Genomic DNA, 25,669 nt, shown 5'->3' with positions numbered 1-25,669 from the left:
ACCTCATCTCCTCTGGGGATCTTCCTCCCACAGCTTCCAACCCAACAGTCGCCCAACCTCGGACGGCCCGCTTCTACCTCCTGCCCAAAATCCACAAACAGAACTGTCCCGGCAGACCGATCGTGTCAGCCTGTTCCTGCCCACGGAACTCATTTCTCGTTATCTTGACTCCCTTCTCTCTCCCCTTGTCCAGTCCCTTCCCACCTACATCCGTTATTCCTCTGACACCTTACGTCACATCAACCATTTCCAGTCCCTGGCCCCAACCGCCTCCTCTTCACCATGGCGTCCAATCCCTCTACACCTCCATCCCCCACCAGGATGGTCTGAGGGCCCTTAGCTTCTTCCTCGAACAGAGGCCCAAACAATCCCCATCCACCACTACTCTCTTCCATCTGGCTGAACTTGTTCTCACAGAACAATTTCTCCTTCAACTCCTCTCACTTCCTCCAAATATGGGTACCCGCATGGGCCCCAGCTATGCCTGTCTCTTTATGGGGTATGTGGAACATTCCTTGTTCCAGTCCTACTCCGGCCCCCTCCCACAACTCTCTCTCTGGTACATCAATGATTACTTCAGTGCTGCTTCATGCTCTCGTCGGGACCTGGAAAAATGTATTAATTTTGCTTCCAATCTCCACCCCTCCATCATTTTCACATGGTCCATTTCTGACACTTACCTTCCTTGACCTCTCTGTCTCCATTTCTGGCGATAGACTGTCCACCAATATCCATTACAAGCCTACCGACTCCCACAGCTACCTCGACTACAGCTCCTCACACCCCGCTTCTTGTAAGGACTCCATCCCATTCTCTCAGTTCCTTCGCCTCCGTCGCATCTGTTCTCATGATGCTACCTTCCAAAACAGTTCCTCTGACATGTCCTCCTTCTTCCTTAACCAAGGTTTTCCACCCACGGTCGTTGACAGGGCCCTCAACCATGTCTGGCCCATCTCCCGCATATCCACCCTCACGCCTTCTCCTCCCTCCCGGAAAATGATAGGGTCCACCTTGTCCTCACTTATCACCCTACCAGCCTCCGCATTCAAAGGATCATCCTCCGCCATTTCCGCCAACCCCAGCATGATGCCACCACCAAACACATCTTCCCTTCACCCCCACTGATGGCATTCCGTAGGGATCGTTCCCTCCGGGACACCCTGGTCCACTCGTCCATCACCCCATACTCCTCAACCCCCACCTACGGCACCTCCCCATGCATACGCAAAATATGCAACACCTGCCCCTTCACCTCCTCTCTCCTCACCATCCAAGGGCCCAAACACTCCTTTCAAGTGAAGTAGCATTTCACTTGCATTTCCCGCAACTTAGTCTACTGCATTCGTTGCTACCAATGCGGTCTCCTCTACATTGGAGAGACCAAACGCAAACTGGGCGACTGCTTTGCAGAACACCTGCGGTCTGTCCGCAGGAATGACCCAAACCTCCCTGTCGCTTGCCATTTTAACACTCCACCCTGCTCTCTTGCCCACATGTCTGTTCTTGGCTTGCTGCATTGTTCCAATGAAGCTCAACGCAAACTGGAGGAACAGCACCTCATCTTCCGACTAGGCACTTTACAGCCTTCCAGACTGAATATTGAATTCAACAACTTTAGATCTTGAACTCCTTCCTCCATCCCCACCCCCTTTCCATTTCTTCCCCCTCCCTTTTGTTTTTTCCAATAATTTATATAGATTTTTCTTTTCCCACCTATTTCCATTATTTTTAAATCTATACCTCTTATGCCCTGTTAGTCTCATTTCACCCCACCCCCACTAGAGCTGCACCTTGTGTGTCCTGCCATCCATTCTTAATTAGCACACTCTCTTAGATAATATCACCTCCTTCAACACCTCTTTGTTCTTTTGTCTGTGACATCTTTTGATTATCTGCTCCTATCACTGCTTGCTTGTCCCGACAACCACCCCCCCCCCAACTTCTCTCCCCCCCACCTTAAACCAGCTTATATTTCACCCCTCTCCTAATTTTACTCAGTTCTGTTGAAGGGTCATGAGGACTCGAAACGTCAACTTTGCTCTTCTCTGCCGATGCTGCCAGACCTGCTGAGTTTTTCCAGGTAATTCTGTTTTTGTTTTGGATTTCTAGCATTCGCAGTTTTTTGTTTCTATCTCTGTGAAACATTAACTGTTTTTTATTCTGCGGATGCTGCCTGACCTGCAGAGTATTTCTAGCATTTTCTGTTTAATTTCAGATTTCCAGCTTCTGCAGTATTTTGCATTTGTGTCAGATTCAGACAGTTGACGTTGGTTGAACACAAGAAATAGTATCAGGAGTAGACCATATGGCTCATCAAGCCTGCTCTGCCATTCAATACAAGCATAGCTGATCTTGGCTTCAATTCCATTTTCCCGCCCACTCCCCATATCTCTTAAACCCTAAAAATCTGTCTATCCCAGCCTTAAATGTATTCAACAATGAAGCATCCACATCGACAATCTTCTGGGGTAGGGAATTCCAAATATTCACAACCCTTTGAGTGAAGTAATTTCTCCTCATCTCAGTCCTAAATGATTTGCCCACTATCCTGAATCTGCCCTCATGTTTTTGTCTCCCCAACCAGTGGAAACAATCTCTCAACGTCTACCCCATCAAGCTACTTCATAATTTTGTAGGTTTCAATGAGATCACCTCTCATTCTTCAAAACTCCAGAGAATATAAGCCCAATTTACTTACTTTCTCATCACTGGATAACCTGCTCATCCTAGGGACCAAGTTAGTGAGCCTTCATTGTATCGCCTCCAATGCAAGTACATCCTTTCTTAAATGTGGAGACCAGAATTGCACATAGTATTCCAGTGGTGATCTCACCAAAACCCTGTACAGTTGCAGCAACACTATTTTATTCTTGTACACCAGTTCCCCTGCAATAAAGGCCAACATGCCATTTGCCTTCCTAATTGCTTGCTGCACCTGCATGCTAACTTTCTGCATTCCTTGTATAAGCACATCCAAGCCTCTTTGGACACCAACACTTAGAAGATTCACAGCTTTTAAAAAATATTCTACTTTTCTGTTTTTACGACCAAAGCAAATGACCTCACACTTTCCTCTGTTATACTCCATCTACTATCTTATTGCCCACTCACTTAACCTGCTTGTATCTCTTTGCAGGCTGTGTCCTACTCACAACAACTAGCTTGGTATCATTAGCAAACTTTTATACATTGCTCTCGCTCTTCACCTAAGTCATTAATATAGATTGTAAATAGCTGAGGTCCTAGCACTGATCCTTTTGGCACTACACTATTCACTGCCTGCCAACTCGAAAAAGCCCAGCTTATGCCCACTCTCTGCTTTCTACCTGTTAACCAATCCACTATCCATGCTAAAATATTACCCCCAACTCCATGAGTCCTTATCTTACCTATTAACCTTTTGTGTGGCACCTTATTGAATACCTTTTGGAAATCCAGGTATACTACATCTACTGGTTCCTCTTTACTTAACCCTACCAGTTACGTCCTCAAAAAACTTAAATTCATCAACCAGGATTTCCCCTTAGTAAAATCATGTTGACTTGTTCTAATCATATGATGCTTTTCTAAGTGCGTTGTTAAGACTTATTTAATAATAGATTTCAGCTTTTTCCCAACATCTGATGTTAGGCTAACTAGCCTGTAGTTCACTGTTTTCTCTCTCCCTCCTTTCTTGAAGAAAGAAGTATTTGCCAACTTCCGATCTAATGGGACTGTCCTAAAACAAGAAATTTTTGAAAATCATAGCCAACACATTCACTATCTCTGCAGTTTTCTCTTTCAGAATCATTGGGTGTAAGTCATCAGATCCCGGGAATTAGATGGATTCTAGTCCATTAAGTTTTGCCAATACTTTTTCTCTGCTAATATTAATTTCCTCACTCTCTTTATCTCCTAGATTACCATCTATTTCTGTTATGAAACTTGTGAAGATGGACAAAATATTTGTTCAATGTCTCTGCTGTTTCCTCGCTCCCCGTGATAATTTCTCCTGTCTCTCCTTCTAAGGGGCCAATGCTTACTTTAATTACTCCCTCTTTATAAAAGCTCTTAAAATCTGTTCTTATATTTCTGGTAGTTTGCTCTCATTAAATTTTTTCTCTTTTTCAACTTTTTGGTGGCCCTCTGCTGGTTTCTTTAACACCTCCAATCCTCAGACTTCCCATTGTTCTTTGCAGCATTGTAAGCCTCTTCTTTTAATCTAATACTATCCTTAACTTCCTGAGGGAGCCACAGATGGGTCCTTCTCACTGAAGTTTTGTTTCTTAATGGAATTTATTTTCTTTAAAGATTTTGAATTGTTTTTTAAATGTTCTGAGTGATGAAGAAAGATTGGATAGGCTGGGGTTGTTTTCCTTGGAGCAGTGAAGATTGAGAGGGGACCTGATAGAGGTGTATAAGATTGAGGGGCATAGATAGGGGGGATAGGAAGGCACTTTTTCCATCAGTAGAGGGGTCAATAACCAGAGGGCATAGATTTAAGGTAAGAGGTAGAAGGCTAAGAGGGGAGCTGAGGAGAAATTTTTTTACCCAGAGGGAGTCTGGAACTCTGCCTGAAAGGGTGGTTGAGTCAGAAACTCTCATAACATTTAATAAGTATTTAAATATTCACTTGCATTGGCATAGCCTCCAGGACAATGGGCCAAGCGCTGGAAAATGGGATTAATGTATTCGGATCTTTGTTGACTGGCGTGGACACGGGCCGAATGGCGGCCTTCTGTGCTGTAAACGTCTTGAGTTTCCCACTGTTCAGTTACCTCAATACCTTTTAGTCTATTTACCCAATTAACCTTAGCCAGTTTTCCCCTCATACCTATATAATTGGCTTTGTTTAAGTTTAAGATTCTTGTTTGCGATTGGAGTATGTTACTTTCAAACTTAACTTGGAATTCAATGGTAGTATGATCATGATTTCTCAGTGAATCTTTTACGACAACATGACTAATTAACTCACACAGTACTAGATTTAAGATGGTTTTATTCTAGTCGGTTCGACAATATATTGCTTCAAGAAACTGCAATGAAAATATTTGACAAACTCATCTTCTAGACCACTTTTGCCAATTTGATTATCCTAGTGTATATGAAGATTAAAGTCCCCCACAATTATTACATTGTCTTTGTTACAAGATCTAATCATTTCTTGTTTAATGCTCTGTCCTATGGCATTGCTACTGTTAGGGGACTTATAAATTAGTCCCAGCAGTGTTTTCCAACACTTACCATTCTTAATTTCCACCCATACAGATTCTACTTCATGATCTTCTGAGGTCAGGTCCTTTCTCACTAATGTCCTTATGTCTTCTTTAACTATCAGGCTACCCCCCTCCTTTGTCATTGTCTTTCTGAAATATTGTGTACCCTGGGATATTTATTTCCCATCCTTGATCATCTTGCAAGCAAGTCTCTGCAATGGCGATTAAATATAAATCATTTACCTCTATTTGTGCCATTAGTTCATCCATCTTATTGCAGATGCTTCGTGTATTTGGATAGAATCCTTCATTTCAATTCTTTTACTTCGGTTCCCTATATCCTTATTTGCCGACATACAGTTTTTGTTAAAGTCTCTGACCCTTCCTGTCGCATTCTGCTTGACTTTACCTACATTGCAATACTGTTCTGATGCCTTGACCTTTCTCTTTGGATTCCTAAATCTCCCTTCACTCGAACTTTCCTTGATGCACCCACCCCTCCCCCCCCCGCCCCCGTGCTAGTTTAAATCCCTAGTTATTTAACTCTCTAATCTGTTTGATCCTATGTCAGTTGGTGCGTGGCTCAGATAAAAATCGAGAGATGATTACCTTTGTTCTGCATTTTAATTTCGACCCTCGCTCCCTAGCTCCTCAAATTCTCTTAGCAGATCATTATTCTTGGTGCTATGTATGTCCTTGATTCCCACATTGACCACGATAACTGGATCCTCCCCCTCCCACTCCAAGTTCCTCTCCAGCTATGAGGGGATATCCTTAACCCTAGCACCAGGTAGGCAACACAACCTTCAGAGTTTCTGGTCATGGCTGCAGAGAACAGTATCGATCCCCTTGACCATACTGTCTCCTATCAATATCACATTCCTCTTCACTTGAATGGCATCCTTCACCATGCTGCCATGGCCAGTCTGCTCATCCACACGGGTAGCAATCACCTCACACTTGGACAAAGTCAGGGGCTGACGCTCCTCTATCACTACCTGCTGGTTTCCCCATACCTGCTTGACTTGTAGTCATACCCTCCTGTCCCTAACCATTGACCAATTCTAAGGTTCTGCCTAACGTAAGTGGTGTGACTGCCTCCTGGAACAAAGTCTCCAGGTAACTCTCCTTCTCCCTAATGCCCCATAATGTCCACAACTCAGACTCCAGCTAAACTTGGGCTGAAGTTGCCTAAGCTGCAGACACTTACTGCAGATATGGTTGTCTGGGATTACGGTACATTCCACAGAATCCCACATGCTGCAGTGATGGCACGCCATCAGCCTTGATGTTTTTATCCAACCATATTTATTTAATTAGTTAATAATTTACACATAAAATAATAAGTTGCATTCACCTAGCTTGGAGACAAAGGAAGAAAACTCACCAACTACTGGAGACTGAAAGAAAAAATTAGAAAAAGGAACACCACCTTCCCCCTTGGCATCAAATTCTCACCTGAACCAAACTAAATTTCACTCTAGCGTAGTTTCCTCTCCATGTGCACCCGTACTTCGTTTGAGATTCAAACCTGTATCAGAATGAATGATATAGAAGCAAAATACTGTTCCTCTCTCCACAGATACTGCAGACCTGAGTATTTAACACTGTTCTAACATAAGTAACTTCTTAACTTCTTGGAGCTGGGAATCAATCCTTGATTCACACCTGGCCTTCTTGATATAAACTGTACATAGTCAGGGTGAAATGAGGGAAAAGAACAATTTTTTTCTCCTTGTTTTGTATGAAACAACTGTAAAACCAAGATCAGCCCACTCTTGTTGTGGATCCTGCGAGAGATAAATAGTCTCAGAATGTATTCCCTTAGTTCATTAATGTATCAGCACCCCTCTCCATTGATTCTAAACAATATTTATAAAACTGGGAACACTATTGTCAGATTTTTCCATTTCGTTATCTTGCCTATCTATCATGAAATGAAAGAACACAATGGACAAATAAAATGAGTTGGAAAGATAGGATTGGCGTCAATACCCAAACTACCTCATAAATGCAACTGAAGAAATACAATGAGCTTTGCCTATCACCTAGCAACATTCTTTGGCAACTGTGGAAAAAAATCAATTTACAAATGCACTAACCTCTCCAGTTCACAATCTATTATTTGGAAACGCCAGTTGTCTGGAAATTTTTAAGCTGACCCAAGAAACTCTCAGCTTCATTTTAGTACAATACTTTAGGAGCAGAAACATGGAAGATACAGTATTTGGATATAAAAAAAAATTATTACTTTATAATGTTTAGCACTGATATTTTTCCGGTAAATATTTATATCTATGGTCTTTTCCATTTTTCTCTCATGGTTAGGCATTCTAATGTCATTCTATAATCCAGAAAATTCCCAAATCCAGAAAAGACTTGGTCCCAAGCATTCCAGACTGTAGAGGTTACAGTGTACATATTGTATTACAGTCCAATGTCATTGATGCTAATACTGGACAGGAGTGAGTTCCAGTTATTGAACAACATGGGTGTTCATTTCAGCATCACTTTTTTACTCATCTTTTGGCTCCCATGTTTCCAACTATTCCTATAGGTATTGCCAAAAAAAAGAGACGTGTCGAAGCATTTTGTCTTGCACTCATCAGGACACTTCTCAAAAATACAAATATAAGGAGAAAATAATTTATACAGTATGAGAAGAAAATGCTGATTGGTTGGCAAGTGGACTCTGGTAGAGGTATTGCCATGGGGAATACATCAATGGTGGTGCCTGACAGTTAACTGCCAAGCATTGTTGAAATTTAAACCAGGCAGCTTGAACCTGATTGGTCAAGGCATTGCCCTGAGGGATGAGTCAGTGAATTATTCCTATATGTGTGCTCTTATTCTTTTAAGATTGAGAATGTTTACACTTGCCCATACATCTGGGTAAACTTTTGTGTGGCAAGGAAAGAGAGGACCTTTTCAGATTATCTTAGCTATTGGTTCCAACCTGTTACTGTAACAAGTCCTCCTGGCCTTCAGAAAATAACACACTACAAAGCCTTTTTTACAAATGTTTTTGTTGACAAATAACAATTATTAATAAAACATAAGTAATAATATCAAATCATTTTTGCATTGGTTAAGTTTAACTAGTTCCTTGTTGCAAATTTTTGATATTACTATCGTGTAATAAAGTTTTTTAACCTAGTGACTCCTTTCCCACCAGCTAGTGAAATTGTTCAATTTAGCTAAGTTTCTTCAGAAGTTATGGGCAGATTGTCTTTGAAGGCCCTAGATAAGTTTAGGGATTTGAAAAAGGCTACTTGATAAATACCTTAAACGTTTGACCTGGGACCAAGTTCTTCTTGTCCCAGATAAAATGAAGATTTTGCAAAAAAAGAGAGGTCTACATAGCAAGCACAAAACATTGAAAGTATTCTTCTCTTCAGCATTAATATTTTTTGACTTGATTATGAAAAATAAATGAATCCCTTGAGAATCATGGATAGCTGACTTCACCAGCAGTCAGAGGCTTCCCTGTTGCCACATTGCCTTTTTTGACCACTTGCCCACAAAAAGCATGAGGAAGTAGCTCTCTAAAGCTGTGTTTTAAAGCAAGTTTTTAAGAGTTCTGAAATGATAAGGTGCTAATGAGATAGCTTTGAGGTTTCTTTTTAGTCTGTAAATAAGTAAATTGGTAGCTTGTCTCAGTAATCAGGAAACATCTCACATTCTATGTTGGAAGTTACTAATCCAAGCATTCAGCTGGGGTCTATCAGACCTTCCCCTTCTGGATATGAATAACAAGAGACAAAACACAGTCACTGACATTGATAGGCGGTCAAGTTTTTGAAATAGAATGTGAAGCAGTGCAGTATCAGAAGTTGGAATTCGGGACAGAGTAGGCTGAAATTATTTTAAGTGTGACAACCTACTGATGTGGGAAGATATGTTGTACTGAATGAGTTAAGAGAGACCGAACATACCTGAAAAAGATTTGGATATGCAGTTACTATGGCGAAGCTGATGGTGCCCATCTTCCCCAGAGAATAAAGAAGCACAACATCTAGGACAGTCCATGAAATCTGGTACGAAGACCAGACTTAAAGAAAGTTCTTTAAATAGAAAACTGACCAGAATCAATAAGCATGCACATCAGTAAGCTTATATTTATCCCAATAAGTTGAACACTAATTTGTTTTTCTATTTTCTGTGTTGTGAAATAAATTATAATAAATTCACATGAAAAATTAGTTATACTTGGTGATTTATACTTGGCCTCATTTCTCTGAAGTGTTCATCACTATCTTGCAGAAGAGCAAAGGAACGTATATAGCAATATCTGGCGTATAGTATCCAAACCCCATTAAATCATTTGTTTGCCTTTATAGTGGATTTGGGCTGCAGTAGCAATGTTTTTGTATGCAATTCAAAATAATTAATTTGTGTGAAGTAGCTTGTTTTGAGATCATGCTAAATAAATATATGCAAATCTGCATATAAATCAAAGCATTCTATTAGGGTATTTGTTACTTCCTGCTACCTTATGCCAAGTGCACAACTGACAGGAGGGAAACACCAATGAACTGAAAAAAGGGTGGAACAGAGAAATGGCAGCCTTAGCAAATGCTAGCAGTCTTGCCATCATTACCATTGCAAAATCTAGGCCTTAAATGACACCAACTCCATTTGTAATCATTACTCCACTGAAACTGGCAGCAACCTTGGCAGACTGCACAAGTACAGAATAACAGAGAAATCCTGCAGTTGCTGTCAGTGATGCTACACTTCTCCAGAGGATGCGTTGTTAAGGCACCTCCAGTCTGCAATCAATGGAAAATCAATTGAATTGATGAGAACTTCCACACTTGCACTGTTAGTTTCTCTGTAAAAAATACTTGAAAAAAGTACATCTTGTTAAAGGAGGTGTAATTAGGATTTTAACAGATACTGACTTCATAATTACTGCGAAGCATCCTTATTGCCTCTGAAAAGGTAACTTTATTTTTGTAGAATGTCATTTCTCCTTTATGATGCAAAAAAATCTTAAAGTTTCATATCTTAGCCTCTATCTTAATCCACTCACTTATTTTGCATTCTGAAATATTTTAAGTGAAAGGATTCAGTGCTTTTCCTCGTTTATGCTGTATGAATGCTTCAACGTGATTGGCTGCTTACCATGTTTGCTGACAGTATTGCTGCTGACACCTGAAGATCCCATTGACTTTGTGTTATATTTAAACCACCATCAGAAAAGGGGGAAAACCATGTGTCAGAGCTCACTAGATCATTTTGGGCTGCTTTCTTCAAAGTCATAGGTGAGTGCCCATTCCTTTGCCGTTAACTGCAAAATCCAGCCCAATATAATGATCTGGATTTTGTGGTCAGAGGCAAAGGAGTGGCACTCGGGTTTGGTATGCAGACAACAGCCCAAAGATTTTTGTGACCTTTCAAGAGTTGCAGTCATTGGTTGTTTAATTCAGTGCAGCACCATCTGTGGCATATATGAGCAAGGCTATTAAGCCAACCATGTGGAAGAATTCTAACCAAGATACAAGAGTCCAAACCAAGCACAATACCTTACATTTATATAGTGCCTTATAAAAATGTCCCAAGTTGCTCGCTGGACAATTATAAAACAATGACATCGAGCCACATAAGGAGATGACCAAAGCTTGGTAAGAGGTAGGTTTTAAGGAGTATCTTAAAAGGAGAAAAGAGAACAGCCAGAGACATACAAGGAGGAAATTCCAGAGCTTGGGACATAGGCAACTGAAGGTATAGCCACCAATAGTGGAGCAATTAAAAGTGGGCATCCTCAAATTAGATGAGCATCAGGTTTCTGAGGGTTTTAGGGCTCAAGGAGATTGAGATAGGAAGGGGCAAGGCCAAGCAGGGATTTGAAAGCAAGGCTGAGAATTTTAAAATAAGGATGTTGCTTCACCAGAGCATGGATTTTTCCTCAGGCGGGAGGGCACAGAGCTGATTGCCGCCCGTGATCGGCTGCGCACCGCCATTTTATGCGAATGGGTCAATTAATGTCCACCCAGTGTAATGTGCAGCTGGTAGCGCTCGGTGCTACATGTGCAGGCGGGGGGAGGAAGGAGAGTCAAAGCCTGCACTCTTTCGTGTGGAGCTGCCTCAGGGAGATTGAATGTGTAATAAAATCATGACAGAAATTATTTAAAAATTTATTCAAACATGTCCCCTCATGTGACTGTGTAGATGAGAGCAATGCATTTGACATAGTCTACTTGGATTTCAGCAAGGCTTTTGATAATGTTCCGCATGGGAAACTGATAACAAAGGTAAGAGCCCATGGGATCCAAGGCAATTTGGCAAATTGGATCCAGAATTGGCGGAGTGGCAGGAAACAAGAGGGTGATGGTCGAGGGGTGTTTTTGTGACTGGATGCCTGTGTCCAGTGGGCTTCCACAGGGATCGGTGATGGGTCCCTTGCTGTTTGTGGTATATATAAACCATTTAAACTTGAATGTAGGAGGGTTGATCAGTAAGTTCGCAGATGACATGAAAATTAGTGGGGTGGTAAATAGTGAGGAGAGGAGGATAGCCTTAGGTTACAGGAGGATATAGCCAGGCTGGTCAGATGAGCTGATAGTGGCAAATGTAATTAATCAGGATTACTGTGAGGTGATGCACTTGGGCAGGACAAACAAGACACGAGAATACATGATGAATAGTAGGGCCCTGGGAAGTACTTAGGATCACAGGGACCTTGGTGTGCATGTCCACCAAGTTAGCGGGACAGGTAGATAAGGTGGTTAAGAAGGCATATGGGATACTTGCCTTTATTAGCCAAGGCATAGAATATAAGAGCAAGGAGGTTATGCTGGAACTGTATAAAACACTGGTTAGGTCACAGCTAGAGTGTTGCATGCAGTTCTGGAATCCGCATTATAAGAAGGATGTGATTGCACTAGAGAGGAGGCAGAGGAGATTTACCAGGATGTTGCCTGGGCTGGAGAGTTTTAGTTATGAGGAGAGATAGGATAGACTGGGGATTATTTTCCCTGGAGCAGAGGAGATTGAGGGGGGAGAAGATTGAGGTGTATAAAATTATGAGGGGCATAGATAGGGTAGACAGGAAGGAACTTTTCCCCTTGGTGGAGGGATCAATAACTTGGGTACATAGATTTAAGGTAAGGGGCAGGAGGTTTAGAGGGGATGTGAGGAAGAATTTTTTCACCCAGAGGGTGATGGGAATCTGGTATTCACTGCCTGAAAAGGGTGGTAGAGGCAGAAACGCTCATAACATTTAAGAAGTATTAGGATGTGCACTTGTGATTCCATGGCATATAAGGCTATGGGCCTAATGCTGGAAAAAGGGGTTAGAATAGTTAGGTACTTGTTTGACCGGCGCAGACTCAATGAGCCGAAGGGCCTTTATCTGTGCTGTGCTGTATCTATGACTATGACTGTGTCACATGAGTTGGGACACGTTTGTAAAGGTGGGAAAAATTTATTTTATAAAAGCTTCAGGAAGCCTCATCCCACCCGTGGATGAGATTTCCTGAAAAATGCAAAAGCCGCATGGGCTTTTCACCTGCCCGCCAACCTTAAGGTTGGACAGACAGTGTTCTTAACTACTTTAATTAATTACTCAATGGCCTTAATAGACCCTTAAAATTTAAGCGGGCGTGGAGCCGACTCCGGCGCATGTCCTCCGAACAAGATATCAGGACGCATGTCCAACATCAACGCGCGTCATTTTACACATGTCGGGCCCACCCCCACACGCTAACTGGAAGATTCTGCCCCAGGAGCTAATGTAGGTCAGTGAGCACAGGTAATAAGTGAATGGAACTTATCATTAATGACGTGGGCAGCAGAGTTTTCGATGACCTCAAGTTTACAGAGGTTAAAATGTGGGAGACCAGCCTGTAGTAGAACAATAGACAAATTATGCACAGAAAGAGGCCATTCAGCCCATTGTGTCTGTGCCAGGAATAATGTGTTGGAATAATCAAATCTAGAGGTAACAAGGGCATGAATGAGGGTTTCAGCAGCAGGTGAGCCGAGGCTAAAGCAAAGTCAAGCAGTGTTACAGTTGTTTGGAGCAGGGACTGAAAACAATGACTTCATTCCCATTATTTAATTGGAGGAAATTGCTACTCATCGAGTATTGGATGCTGGCTAATTTAGCCACAGTAGAAGAGTCAGGAGAGGTGGTAATGAGTGGGAGCTGGGTGTCATCAGTGTACAAGCAAAAACTAATGCTGTGCTTTTGGATGAAGTTGCCAAAGGGCAGCATATAGATGAGGAATAGGAGGGAGCCAAGGACAGATCCTCGGGAAATGCTAGAAGTAACTGTGCAGGAGTGGGAAGAGACGCTATTGCAAGTAATATTCTGGCTATGTAGATAGATAAGAATGGAACTCGGCGAGAGCAATGCCACCCAGCCAGCTGTGGAGAGGTACTAGAAAAGGATAAAAGCAAAAAACTGCGGATGCTGGAAATCCAAAAGAAAAATAAAAATAAAAATACCTGGAAAGACTCAGCAGATCTGGCAGCATCTGTGGAGAGGAACACAGTTAATGTTTCGAGTCCATATGACTCTTCAACAGAACTAAGTAAAAATAGAAGAGAGGTGAAATATAAAAATATAAGCTGGTTTGGGGGGGGTAGTGGGACAAGTAGAGCTGGTTAGAGGGCCAGTGATAGGTGGAGATAACCAAAAGATGTCATAGACAAAAGGACAAAGAGGTGTTGAAGGTGGTAATATTATCTAAGGAATGTGCTAATTAAGGGTAGAAAGCAGGACAAGCAAGGTACAGATAGCCCTAGTGGGGGTGGGGTGAAGTAATCGAAATAAGCTAAAAGGTAGAGATAAAACAATGGATTGAAATGCATTTAAAAATAATGGAAAAAGGTGGGAAAAGAAAAATCTATATAAATTATTGGAAAAAAGGAGGGGGGGATCGGCAAGGGGGTGGGGATGGAGGAGAGAGTTCATGACCTAAAATTGTTGAACTCAATATTCAGTTTGGAAGGCTGTAAAGTGCCTAGTCGGAAGATGAGGTGCTGTTCCTCCAGTTTGCGTTGAGCTTCACTGGAGCAATGCAGCAGGCCAAGGCCAGACATGTGGGCATGAGAGCAGGGTGGAGTGTTGAAATGGCAAGCGACAGGGAGGTCTGGGTCATGCTTGCGGACAGACTGAAGGTGTTCTGCAAAGAGGTCACCCAGTCTGTGTTTGGTCTCTCTAATGTAGAGGAAACTGCACTGGGAGCAACAAATGCAGTAGACTAAATTGAGGGAAATGCAAGTGAAATGCTGCTTCACCTTCCCATGCAACCGCAGAAGGTGCAACACCTGCCCCTTTACTTCCCCTCTCCTCACCGTCCAAGGGCCCACACACTCCTTTCAAGTGAAGCAGCATTTCACTTGCGCTTCCCTCAATTTAGTCTACTGCATTTGTTGCTCCCAATGCAGTTTCCTCTACATTGGAGAGACCAAACGCAGACTGGGTGACCGCTTTGCAGAACACCTTCGGTCTGTCAGCAAGCATGACCCAGACCTCCCTGCCGCTTGCCATTTCAACACTCCACCCTGCTCTCATGCCCACATGTCTGTCCTTGGCTTGCTGCATTGCTCCAGTGAAGCTCAACGCAAACTGCAGGAACAGCACCTCATCTTCCGACTAGGCACTTTACAGCCTTCCGAACTGAATATTGAGTTCAACAGTTTTAGGTCATGAACTCTCTCCTCCATCCCCACTCCCTTGCCAATCCCCCCTCTTTTTTTCCAATAATTCATATAGTCTTTTCTTTTCCCACCTATTTCCATTATTTTTAAATGCATTTCAATCCATTGTTTTATCTCTACCTTTTAGCCTATTTCGATTCCTTCACCCCAACCCCACTAGGGATATCTGTACCTTGCTTGTCCTGCTTTCTACCCTTAATTAGCACATTCCTTTAGATAATATTACCACCTTCAACACCTCTTTGTCCTTTCGTCTATGACATCTTTTGGTTATCTCCACCTATCACTGGCCCTCTATCCAGCTCTACTTGTCCCACTCTCCCCCTTAAACCAGCTTATATTTCACCTCTCTTCTATTTTTACTTAGTTCTGTTGAAGAGTCTATGGACTCGAAACATTAACTGTGTTCCTCTCCACAGCAGCTGCCAGACCTGCTGAGTTTTTCCAGATATTTTTATTTCTATTGGAAGAGGATGGTGTGGTATGGTTAATCCTATTAAAGGTTGCAGACAGGACAAGAAGAGCTGGCTGCCTTGGACACAGCCACATAGGATGCTATTTGTGACTTTGATAAGAGCTGTTTTGGTACTGTAGTAGGGGCTGAAACCTGATTGGATGGATTCAAACATGGAGTTCCAGGAAAGATAGACACAGATTTAGTGGGCAACAACACATTCAAGGACTTTTGGGAGGATGGAGATAGAGTAGTTTAAGGTGGGACTTTTCTTTTGGGAGGGGTGATGGCAGATTTTGAGAGAGGAACACCACCTGAAGAGACATCCGTTGTTAATATCAGCTAACAGGGGAACCAGGAGGAGAAATTGGGTGGTCAACAATAGAATCCAGTGCACAAGAGATGGACATTGTGGACAAAGTGAACTCAGAGGGTATGCAAAATAAATTATATTTAAATAAAGATATCGAAAACAAAATAAAAGCAAAATATTGTGGATGCTAAATAAATTATAACAAAGTGCTGGAAAAAACTCAGCAGGTCTGACAGCAAGTGTGGAGTGATAAAACAGTTAATGTTTCGAGTCCAATATGACTATTCTTTGGCAAAGAGATGAGATTAAGAATGAGAGATAGAAGAACGGACAGAAAAAAGTATGTGATGTGGTACTCTGGATTCCTATGTACACATAGGCGTGAATATATAGTTCCTGCATCATTTTGAAGTGATAATATAATGACAATTACACCGTTAGTTTCGTCGCAAAAATAATTCGATAGATGTTAAATGGAGTCGATTGTGATGCTTTGCAAAATGACATGTCGTTTTCAAAACAAATCAATTTGGCAAATACAAGAGTAGAACTAAATACAATGATAATAGTGGCACTTATAAAATGACATTTTAAATGGAAGTGGTAGCTCTTTACTTGCTGTGGTTCTGAGAAGAGCAGTAGCGCCTGGCCCGGCGCCCACGAGCCACTAACCGCCACCTTCAGCGCCACTCGCGCGCTCCATTTAACAGACCTTTACCACTAGTGCTCCATTCGCGCCTTACATTTCGCTAAGTCGCCTTAACCGTTAACAACCTTTTTTAAAAAAACGCACGTGCCGACGATGATTAAGAAAACATTGCGCCCAACTCTATAAATCAATTATTTTTTTTTAAAGGAAAAAATAGCGCTGTTAAAGAGCCGTTGCGAATGGAGCACTAGCGAAGCTTGGTCGGTTGTCCTGGTAAGATGTCGGCGGAGGAGGACACGGAGCTGCGGGATTTGCTGGTACAAACCCTGGAGAACAGCGGCGTCCTCAACAAGATCAAGGTAATGCGCCATCGTGCCCGCCGGTTTACCCAGCAGGCCGCATTTGTTGTGAAACCGCTGGTTTGTAGAGGCCCTCAAGATGCCAGTGAAGTTTGTATCACTCGATGATGAGTTAGTTTAATGGACGAACATGGAGCCCGTGGACAGCTCATCTCTTTGGGCTTTCTTTCGCTGATATAGCCGTCTCAGCGGAAAGCAAGTTGAGGTTTATTATCATTTCAGATCCTTCCCCCTTTAGCCTTTTTCCGTCCTTCATAATAAGCAACAAACCGCTCCGTCCAATTCAGTACATTCGGTGTACGTCCCCCAGTTCTTACTACAGCGTCTTTCTAAAAAAAATACACTGCATCCACTGAACTCCTTGTGCACCTCCTGTGAAAATTCCCTAGTGGAAGACTACGGAAGGAAACCTTACCAAGTACCAAGTGTTTCAACTTGGAAGGAGGTGAATTGTCACCAGAAGCGGAACAGATACTCTACTTTTAGTGCATTTATACGTATATCTGACTGACATTTTAATGCAGAAAAGATCTCAGCTTTTAGTGTACTGTACATATCTTCAAGTACATACATTTAGGTTGGCATCCTACTGTAGTACGGAGGGAGTGCTGCGTTTCCCGAAGTATTATTTTGCAAATGAGATGTTGCGCTGATGCCAGGTCTGCCTTTTGACTTGGATGTAAAAGAGCCACGAAAAGAGCAGAGTGTTTGCCTGGTATCATGGTCAGCAATCATGCTTCAGCTGCCACTATCACATCTGCATTCTTCTTTTGCTTGAAAAGCAATATTAAATGCTGACGTAAAAAGATAAGATGCTGGAAATATGCAGTAGGTGAGGCAGCATCTGTGGAGAGAGAAACAGAGATGACCTTCCATCAGAACTAATTTTCATAATTTGTGGGTGGATCCAGAACATGAAGGGTGACATTTCCATTGAAATCCACCTGGAATAAGTCGGAGCCAGAGAAAGTGGCTGAGGAAGGAAATGTGGCAGTGAAAGCGAGTTTTGGTCGATACCTGATGTATCATGAGTAGTAATAAGGCTTTCAATCTAAGCAGCACATTCCACCAAAATTTTCAGCTTGCATGCAAATGGATCAAATGCTAACTCAATTGGTGAATATGTTGATTCATCAGAATCATCTTCAACTGATTGTGCAGTTATCAGCTGTGCTGCAACATTTTTTGAGACTCAGCAAATGGCCTTGTTGAAATAATACTAAATTAGTTTGGGTCATGTCCTGAATTCTCTGATGTATGTATAATGCAATTTAACTTGCTAATTTTTTTTTCTTGTGTCCTGAGCCATCTTGATTAGCTGACTTGTGTGTGTCTGGAAATCACTTTAAATTGTGCACGTAAAAAAATTATGTTTGTGAGAACAAGTAAACTTTTATTCATTGTTGAAAATTGACTGCAATTGTCTCTGATCATAAGTAGAGGTGATTATTTGATTCTCATACTATGTGCTAATTTGGCCTGGAATCAGGAAGGTGATTGCACAACTGGAATGTTGGTGGGGTTCCATTTCATGGGACATTGGCACCGATAGTGGAACAGGCAGGAGCTGGACCCTGGGACAGCTTAACCTGAACTGGAATGTTAGTGGAAAGGATAAATAGAGCTGTGGAAAAATTTTAAATAGTAACTGGTGTTAGATCTGGCAAAAATATCAAAAGCTTGAAGATTTAAAAAAGGATAAGTGAACAAGATCAAACCTAGGTAAGAAAGAAATAATGGTAACACAGGTGGTCAGGGAGCAGATACAAAAAGTTTAAAAAATGGTGAGTGGAATGATGAATAAAACCAAATCAAATTGCCTGTACAGTTATATGCACAGCAACTGAAACAAAATGGGAACTGGAGGCAATAATTCAGTGAAGAGCCACGCGTAGTAGGGATAACTGAATCATAACTAAGTAAAGAACAAAAAAAAGTACAGCACAGGAACAGGCCCTTCAGCCCTCCAAGCCTGCGCTGATCGTATTGCCTGTCAACTAAAACATTTTGCACTTCCGGGGTCCGTATCCCTCTATTCCCATCCTATTCATGTATTTGTCAAGCTGCCTCTTAAACACCACTATCGTATCTGCTTCCACCACCTCCTCTGGCAGCGAATTCCAGGCACTCCCTACCCTCTGCGTAAAAAAAAACTTGCCCCGCACATCTCCTCTATAGTTTTCCCCTCTCACCTTAAATCTATGTCCCCTAGTAATTGACTCTTCCACCCTGGGAAAAAGCTTCTGACTATCTACTCTGTCCATGCCACTCATAATTTTGTAAACTTCTATCAGGTCGCCCCTCAATCTCCATCGCTCTAGTGAGAGCAATCCGAGTTTCTCCAACCTCCCCTCATAGCTAATAACCTCCAGACCAGGCAGCATCCTGGTAAACCTCCTCTGCACCCTCTCCAATGCCTCCATATCCTTCTGGTAATGTGGCGATCAGAATTGCATGTAATATTCCAAGTGTGGCCTAACCAAGGTTCTATGCAGCTGCTGCATGACTTCCCAGCTTTTCTACTCAATATCCCTCCTGATGAAGGCAAGCATGCCATATGCCTTCCTGACTATCTTATTCACCTGCGTTGCCACTTTCAGTGACCTGTGGACCTGTACACCCAGATCCCTCTGCCCGTCAATGCACTTAAGGGTTCTGCTACTTACTTTATAATTCCTGCCTGTATTAGACCTTCCAAAATGCATTACCTCACATTTGTCCGGATTAAACTCCATCTGCCATTTCTCCGCCCAAGTTTGCAACCGATCCATATCTCGTTGTATCCTTTGACAATCCTCTTCACTATCTGCAACTCCTCCAACCTTAGTGTCGTCTGCAAACTTACTAATTAGCTCATTTTCCTCCAAATCATTTACGTATACTACAAACAGCAAAGGTCCCAGCACTGATCCCTGCAGAACACCACTAGATACAGCTGTCCATTCAGAAAAGCACCCTTCCACTGCTACACTCTGTTTTCTATGGCCAAGCCAATTCTGTATCCATCTAGCCAGCTCACCTCTGATCCCATGCAACTTTACCTTCTGTACCAGTCTGCCATGAGGGACCTTGTCAAAGGCCTTACTGAAATCCATGTAGGTAACATCCACTGCCCTTTCATTGTCGATGATCTTTGTCACTTCCTCGAAAAGCTCGATTAAGTTAGTGAGACATGACCTCCCCTTCACAAAACCATGCTGCCTCTCACTAATATGCCCATTTGCTTCCAAATGGTAGTAAATCCTGTCACGAAGAATCTTCTCCAATAATTTCCCTACCACTGACGTAAGGCTCACCAGCCTGTAATTTACTGGATTATCCCTGCTACCCTTCTTAAAAGACAGGCAGTTAAATATTACAGTGTATAATGTAAGAAGAGGATAGCTGTATTAATTAGAGATAACATAATAGCAGTAGGAAAGGGACATTTAGAATCCAAATCCATTGGATTGAAATAAGTTATGAAGGGAATTTGCAGACTAAGTGGAAGGGAAGTGGAGGAAAAAAAATGTAAGCAAATCTATAAAATGAGTAATCATAATAATCATGAGAGATTTCAACTACCCCAAATAAACTATTAAGAAAAGGTAAGGAAAGGGGAAAAAGGAATTGAGCTTTTATATTAGTTCAGTTTTTATAATACTTCAGGACTCCTTTCTTACACAGTGGACTCAAAAGTAGAAGCCAACATTCGTAAACTTGCAGCATACCCATGTAATTGGCAAAATTATTTCAATGTGGGTATTTGAGGTGGTGCATTTTGTCAATAAGAATAAGGAGATCACACAGTCCTTGGAAAATAACTAAATGGGAAAAGGAGCAAAGGAATTTGGGAGTATAGATGCACAATTCACTAAAAGTAATGACATTAATAAAGCCATTTTAAAAAAAAATTGGAGTACATTTCAAGAGAGAGAGTTTTGAAAAGCAGAAAAGTTATGTTAAACTTGTATGAACGTTGGTTAGGCCACACTTGGAGTACTGTGAACAGTTGTGGTTTAATTAGTTTGATAAGGGTTTGGAGGGTGCAATCAAGAAAGGTTGAACTGGTGTGCTCTTTTCCCTAGTGTAAGGAACATATCTTTTTATTTCTGTTGGACTGTTGTAAAGAACATATATTTTTATTTTCTGCTGGACTGGTTATTAAAATTACAATGGCTGCAGTTTGAAAGACATGCCTACTGGAACAGGATAAGAGATATATACAATGTTGCAGTCCTGGAACAGAGTGTACAATGAAAGACAAGATGGTACCGGAAAGGAATCCTGGACCAAGGGAGCTGCCTGACAACAACGTGTTGATTGGCTCCTGATCAGGTGACCAGGTTTTGTGTGAGAGCAGTGCAGTAGTATAGTTCCTAGCCTGAAAGAAACAAGACTTAAAACCCCTCTCTCCTGTGTGTGGAAGATTTCAGTAATTTCATAATAATAGCTATCTGCCTTTTTCTCCTCATATTTCTATGACCTGCTCTCTCTCTCTCTCTCTCTGAAAATCCCTGGGAAGAGGCAAAGGGGAAAATCACTGTTAGAGGCATTGAAAGGCAAATGCTCAACCAGTGAACTAAATACTGAAAGTGCTGGAAGACCATCTCTTGTCATTAACAAGAACTGAAAGGAATTTGGAAGACATCGATCAAAATCAACTCATTGAGTCCTGTACTCCAGAATTGGTGCTATTAAACTGTTCTATCTCACCCTTAAAATCCATGTTTTTGTGTGTCTTGTATGTGTGCATATAGGGATTTAAGAAGGGGTAGAGTTTAGGTTATAGAGTTAGAAATTAGCAGTTCATGTTTCTTTCTTTTGCCGCTGGTTAACAACAGTTTGTTCAATAAACATTTATTTTCTTATTAAGCTTATAAACCTGGTGCTCATATTCTGTTAACCTAAACTAAACAGGTAGAATTGGGACAATCTGGTGGTTTGATCAAACTTTTTCACATTTGTCCCAGCTCGGGGAACAGTGGAGCTTGATATTACTAGTGAAAAGAAGGCTGAGGAATGGTCTGATATAGCCCCTTAAGATTATTAAAGGATTTAATAGCATTTATGTAGTGAAGATATTTCAACTTGTGGGGAGACTAAAGCTAGGGGACAAAAATATAAGAGTCACTACCCTGTTTTGAGAATTCAGCAGAAACCTCTTTATCCAGATATTGGTTAGAATGTGGAATTTGCTACCACAACTTGCTACCTCATTGAGGTGCATGGCCTTGATGCATTTAAAGGAAAATTAGATAAGCACATAAGGGAGAAGTGAATAAAAGGTTATGCTCATGAGGTTGGATGAAGAGAGGTAGAAAGAGGCTCATTTGGAAAATAAACACTGACATAGACCAAGTGGCCTGTTTTTTTAAGCTGATAATTCTATGTAATCCTAATAGTGCATTCTAGAAAAAAGATGTCCTTTAAGGATTGTTGTGTTAAGGTGCCTTCATCATTTTCCACATAAACCCCTAAGACATTGAACATGGCTGCCTTTGCCAACACCATGCATGCACAATTGGACTGTTTTACTCCATGACTTCACTGCGAGGGATGGAGTAGGCAGCAGCGAGGAGCAGAGATATTATTAAACAGTTATTAAAAATGGTGATTTGAAAAAAAAGCCTCGCCTTGTCCTCTTCTCTTTGCGGAAAATAAAAGCTCGTGGTGTAGGGAGTAACATATTGGCCTGGATAGAAGATTGGCTAGCTAATTAGGAAACAGGGCAGGCATAAGTGGATCATTTTCTAGGTGGTAAAATGTAATGAATGGTGTGCCACAGTGCCACACCTCTTTACAATTTATCTGAATGATTTGGATGAAGGGACTGAAGGGATGGTTGCTAAATTTGCTGATGAAACAAAGACAGGCAGGAAAGTAAGTTGTGTAGAGGACATAAGGAGGCTACAAAAGGATATAGATAGGTTAGGTGAGTGGGCAAAGATCTGGCAAATGGAGTGTAATGAGGGAAAATGTAAAATTGCCCATTTTTAGCAGGAAAAATAAAAAAGCATGTTTTTTTCTAAGTAGATTGTAGAGCTCTGAGATGCAGAGGATCTGGATATCCTAGTGCATGAATCGCAAAAGGTTAGTATGGAGTTGCAGCAAGTAATTAGGAAAGCTAATAGAATGTTATCGTTAATGCAAGGGGAATTAAATGCATGAATAGGGAGGTTATACTTCAATTATCCAGGATATTGGTGAGACTACATCTGGAGTACCGTGTACAGTATTGGCCTCCTTATTTAAGGAAGGAGTAAGTGTGTTGGAAGCAGTTCAAGAAGGTTTACTAAATAAATACCTGGAATGGGTGGGTTGTTTTGAGGAAAGGCTGGATAGGCTTATATCCATTGAAGTTTAGAAGAGTAAGAGGCGACTTGGTTGAAACTTAAGATCCTGGGGGGATTTGATAGGGTGAATGTGGAAAGGATGTTTCCTCTCCTGGGAGAATCTAGAACTAGAGGTCACTTTAAAAAATAAGGGGTCGCCGATTTAAGACAGAGATGAAGAGAAATCTTTTCTCCTGAGGATTGTAAGTCTTTGGAACTCTCTTCCTCAAAAGGCAGTGCAGGCAGAATCTTTGAATATTTTTGAGGCAGAGGTAGATAGATTCTTGATAAGCAAGGGGGTGAAAGGTTATCGGGGGGGGGTAAGGCAGGGATGTGGAGTTGATAAAATCAGATCAGCCAAGGCAGAGCAGACTCGAAGGGCCGAGTGGCCTAATCCTGCTCCTAATTCGTATGTTTGTATGTACATATGTTCCTCCGTGTTTTCCCTGCAACCATTCCATGCAGTTTACATTTTCAACTCTTTGCTCCTTATTAATCCTCACAGAGTTTGGCATCGGTGACAGCTATGCTTGGGGCCATTTACCACTCAGGTGCCTGATTTACTCCAGACGAAAGCACTGCTGTGGTGGGGTTAATATATGAAATCGATTGGGGCACAGTTAATCAGGTAGTTGATGATGTGGGGGTTAAATAAAGTAAATTCAGAGAGTAAATTCAGACTTGTCTTCACAGGGTTAATCGCCACCATTTCTCAGAGTCGAGTCACGGCTGAAGACTCACTGTGAGAAAGCTCAAACATCTTACACCAGTGAAAAATCAGCTAATTAAAATTGTGTTGAATCAGCCAATTCATAACACACGTTCCTAACCTCTGATGCTTTTTTTTAAATGCATGCTGTTAAAAGTGCTGTTTTACTCTGTGACTTATGGGTTTTAGCTAGCACAGTGTCTCCTGCAAATGACGCCATTGGCGTCATATGTGGACAAGTGCATATGACTGAGTGAGAGAGAGACTGAGTGAGTATATTTGGGAATTTAGTTCAAGTGGGAATTCAACTGGTAAATCCTTTTCAAGTTCAATTTTGGAGTAAGAGACAGATTCTGACCTAGAATTAACAGCCTTTAAATAAGTTAAGTTGGCTAGTTAAACAGGCAGTTAACTGTCAATCACCTGAATGGGACCTAAATCGGCTGTTGATAATTGTAGCAGGAAACTAGGCTAGAGAGTGACCCATCACAGTTCTATATCAGAAAGGGACTCTACTTTTTTTTATTTTAAGTATGGAACGCTTCACGAATTTGCGTGTCATCCTTGCGCAGGGGCCATGCTAATCTTCTCTGTATCGTTCCAATTTTAGTATATGTGCTGCCGAAACGAGCGTACGATCGGTAAGAGGCACCCAATCAGTGAATGGAGACTTTGGCCTGAGTGAGAGATACACCAAGTCCAAGTGGGAATTTGGTGGCATGGGGGAAAGAGGTGCTGTAGGTAAGGTATACTGCAGGAAGTGCAACTTAGAATAGAGTGCTGGGAGTTGGGAAAGAGGTACTCTTTTGCTTTCTAACTTTCTCAGCCTTCAGGAAGTGATCATACTCTGCTACAAGACAAGAAGCTAGTTATTTGGTGTGTATCTGGTAAGGGACTAAGGTTTATTCTATTCCTAAGGTTCAAAATAGTCTAGCAACTGGTGGTAAGGTTAATAAAATATATACACACAAAAATAAAATATATAATTGAATAAAATAATTAAATAGTTGATTAGAACACATTAAGGATAGCAGGACAGGTGATGTGTCACAGCTGCAGCATATGGGAGCTCCTGGATGCCAGTTTGATTCAGGGCAAACATGTCTGCAGTAAGTGTTTGGAGTTTGAGCAGCTTCAGCTTAGAGTTAATGAGCTGGGGGCTGAACTACAGACACTGTGATGCATCAGGGAGGGGGAAAGTTACCTGTGTTCTTTGTACCAGGAGGTACACCTCTTGGGGCAGGGTCTTCTGATTTGGTCAGTGGTTAGGGACAGGAGAGTGTGACTGCAAGGGAGGCAGATAAGGGGACTTGGAGAACAGGAGGGTGAGCCTCTGCAATTATCCAGCAAGTTTGAGGTTTTTTCAGCTTGTTTGGATGAGAGTGGGGGCTTCAGGGTGGATGAGCTAACTGGTCATGGCACTGTGGTACAGAAAGCCACTCAAGTGGGTAGAGCAAAAAGCAATGTAGTGGTAGGGGATAGTATAATCAGAGGGATTTACACCGTTCTCTGCAGTAAAGAACGTGAGTCCAGATGGTTGTGTTGCCTGCCAGGGTGTGGGACATCTGCTTGGGGCTGGAGAAGAACTTACAGTGGGAGGGGGAGGACCCAGTCATCGTGGTCCACGTAGTACCAACAACATTGGCAGGACAAAGAAGGGAGGTTCTGCATAGCCAGAATGAGGACCTAGGCACAAATTAAGAAGCAGAACCTCAAAGGTCATAATCTCTGGATTATTACCTGAGCCATGTGCAAATTGGCATCAGACAAATCAGATTAAGGAGATGAATGTGTGTCTCAAAGACTGGTGTGGGAGATGTGGGTTCTGGTTCATGGGGCACTGGCACCAGTGTTGGGGAAAATGGGATATGCACCATTGGGACGGTCTACACCCGAACCGTGCTGGGATCGGTAATCTTACAAGCTGTATAACTAGGGAAGTAGAGAGGGTTTTAAACTGAAATAGTGGGGGCAAGGGATCAAATTTGGGAAGATGTGGTAAAT

At 41.9% G+C, this 25,669-nt stretch overlaps 1 protein-coding gene and 1 non-coding gene across 6 annotated transcripts in view; one reads left to right on the top strand and one right to left on the bottom strand.

The window, feature by feature from the left end:
- Nucleotides 1-16,248: 16,248 nt before the first annotated feature.
- cep43 (centrosomal protein 43) overlaps nt 16,249-25,669 on the top strand; it is a 251,093-nt gene continuing 241,672 nt past the window's right edge. For 2 of the 5 annotated variants that reach the window (XM_041182857.1, XM_041182856.1), the window contains exon 1: nt 16,255-16,642. In XM_041182857.1, coding sequence (XP_041038791.1) covers nt 16,562-16,642 — 81 coding nt within the window. In that variant the 5' untranslated portion in view covers nt 16,255-16,561. Of the gene's footprint in view, nt 16,643-25,669 lie in introns of all 5 variants that reach the window. The other 3 variants (XM_041182860.1, XM_041182861.1, XM_041182859.1) reach the window with 3 other exon arrangements.
- LOC121275507 lies at nt 24,193-24,301 on the bottom strand. The gene has a single exon (XR_005942479.1). It is a non-coding gene; the product is annotated as a U6 spliceosomal RNA (small nuclear RNA).

The sequence above is a fragment of the Carcharodon carcharias genome, chromosome 2 (assembly GCF_017639515.1).
Source record: "Carcharodon carcharias isolate sCarCar2 chromosome 2, sCarCar2.pri, whole genome shotgun sequence".
NCBI classification, from domain to species: Eukaryota; Metazoa; Chordata; class Chondrichthyes; order Lamniformes; family Lamnidae; genus Carcharodon; species Carcharodon carcharias.
The sequence above is the reverse complement of the archived record's forward strand: the minus strand, read 5'-3'. Positions and strand labels throughout refer to the sequence as shown.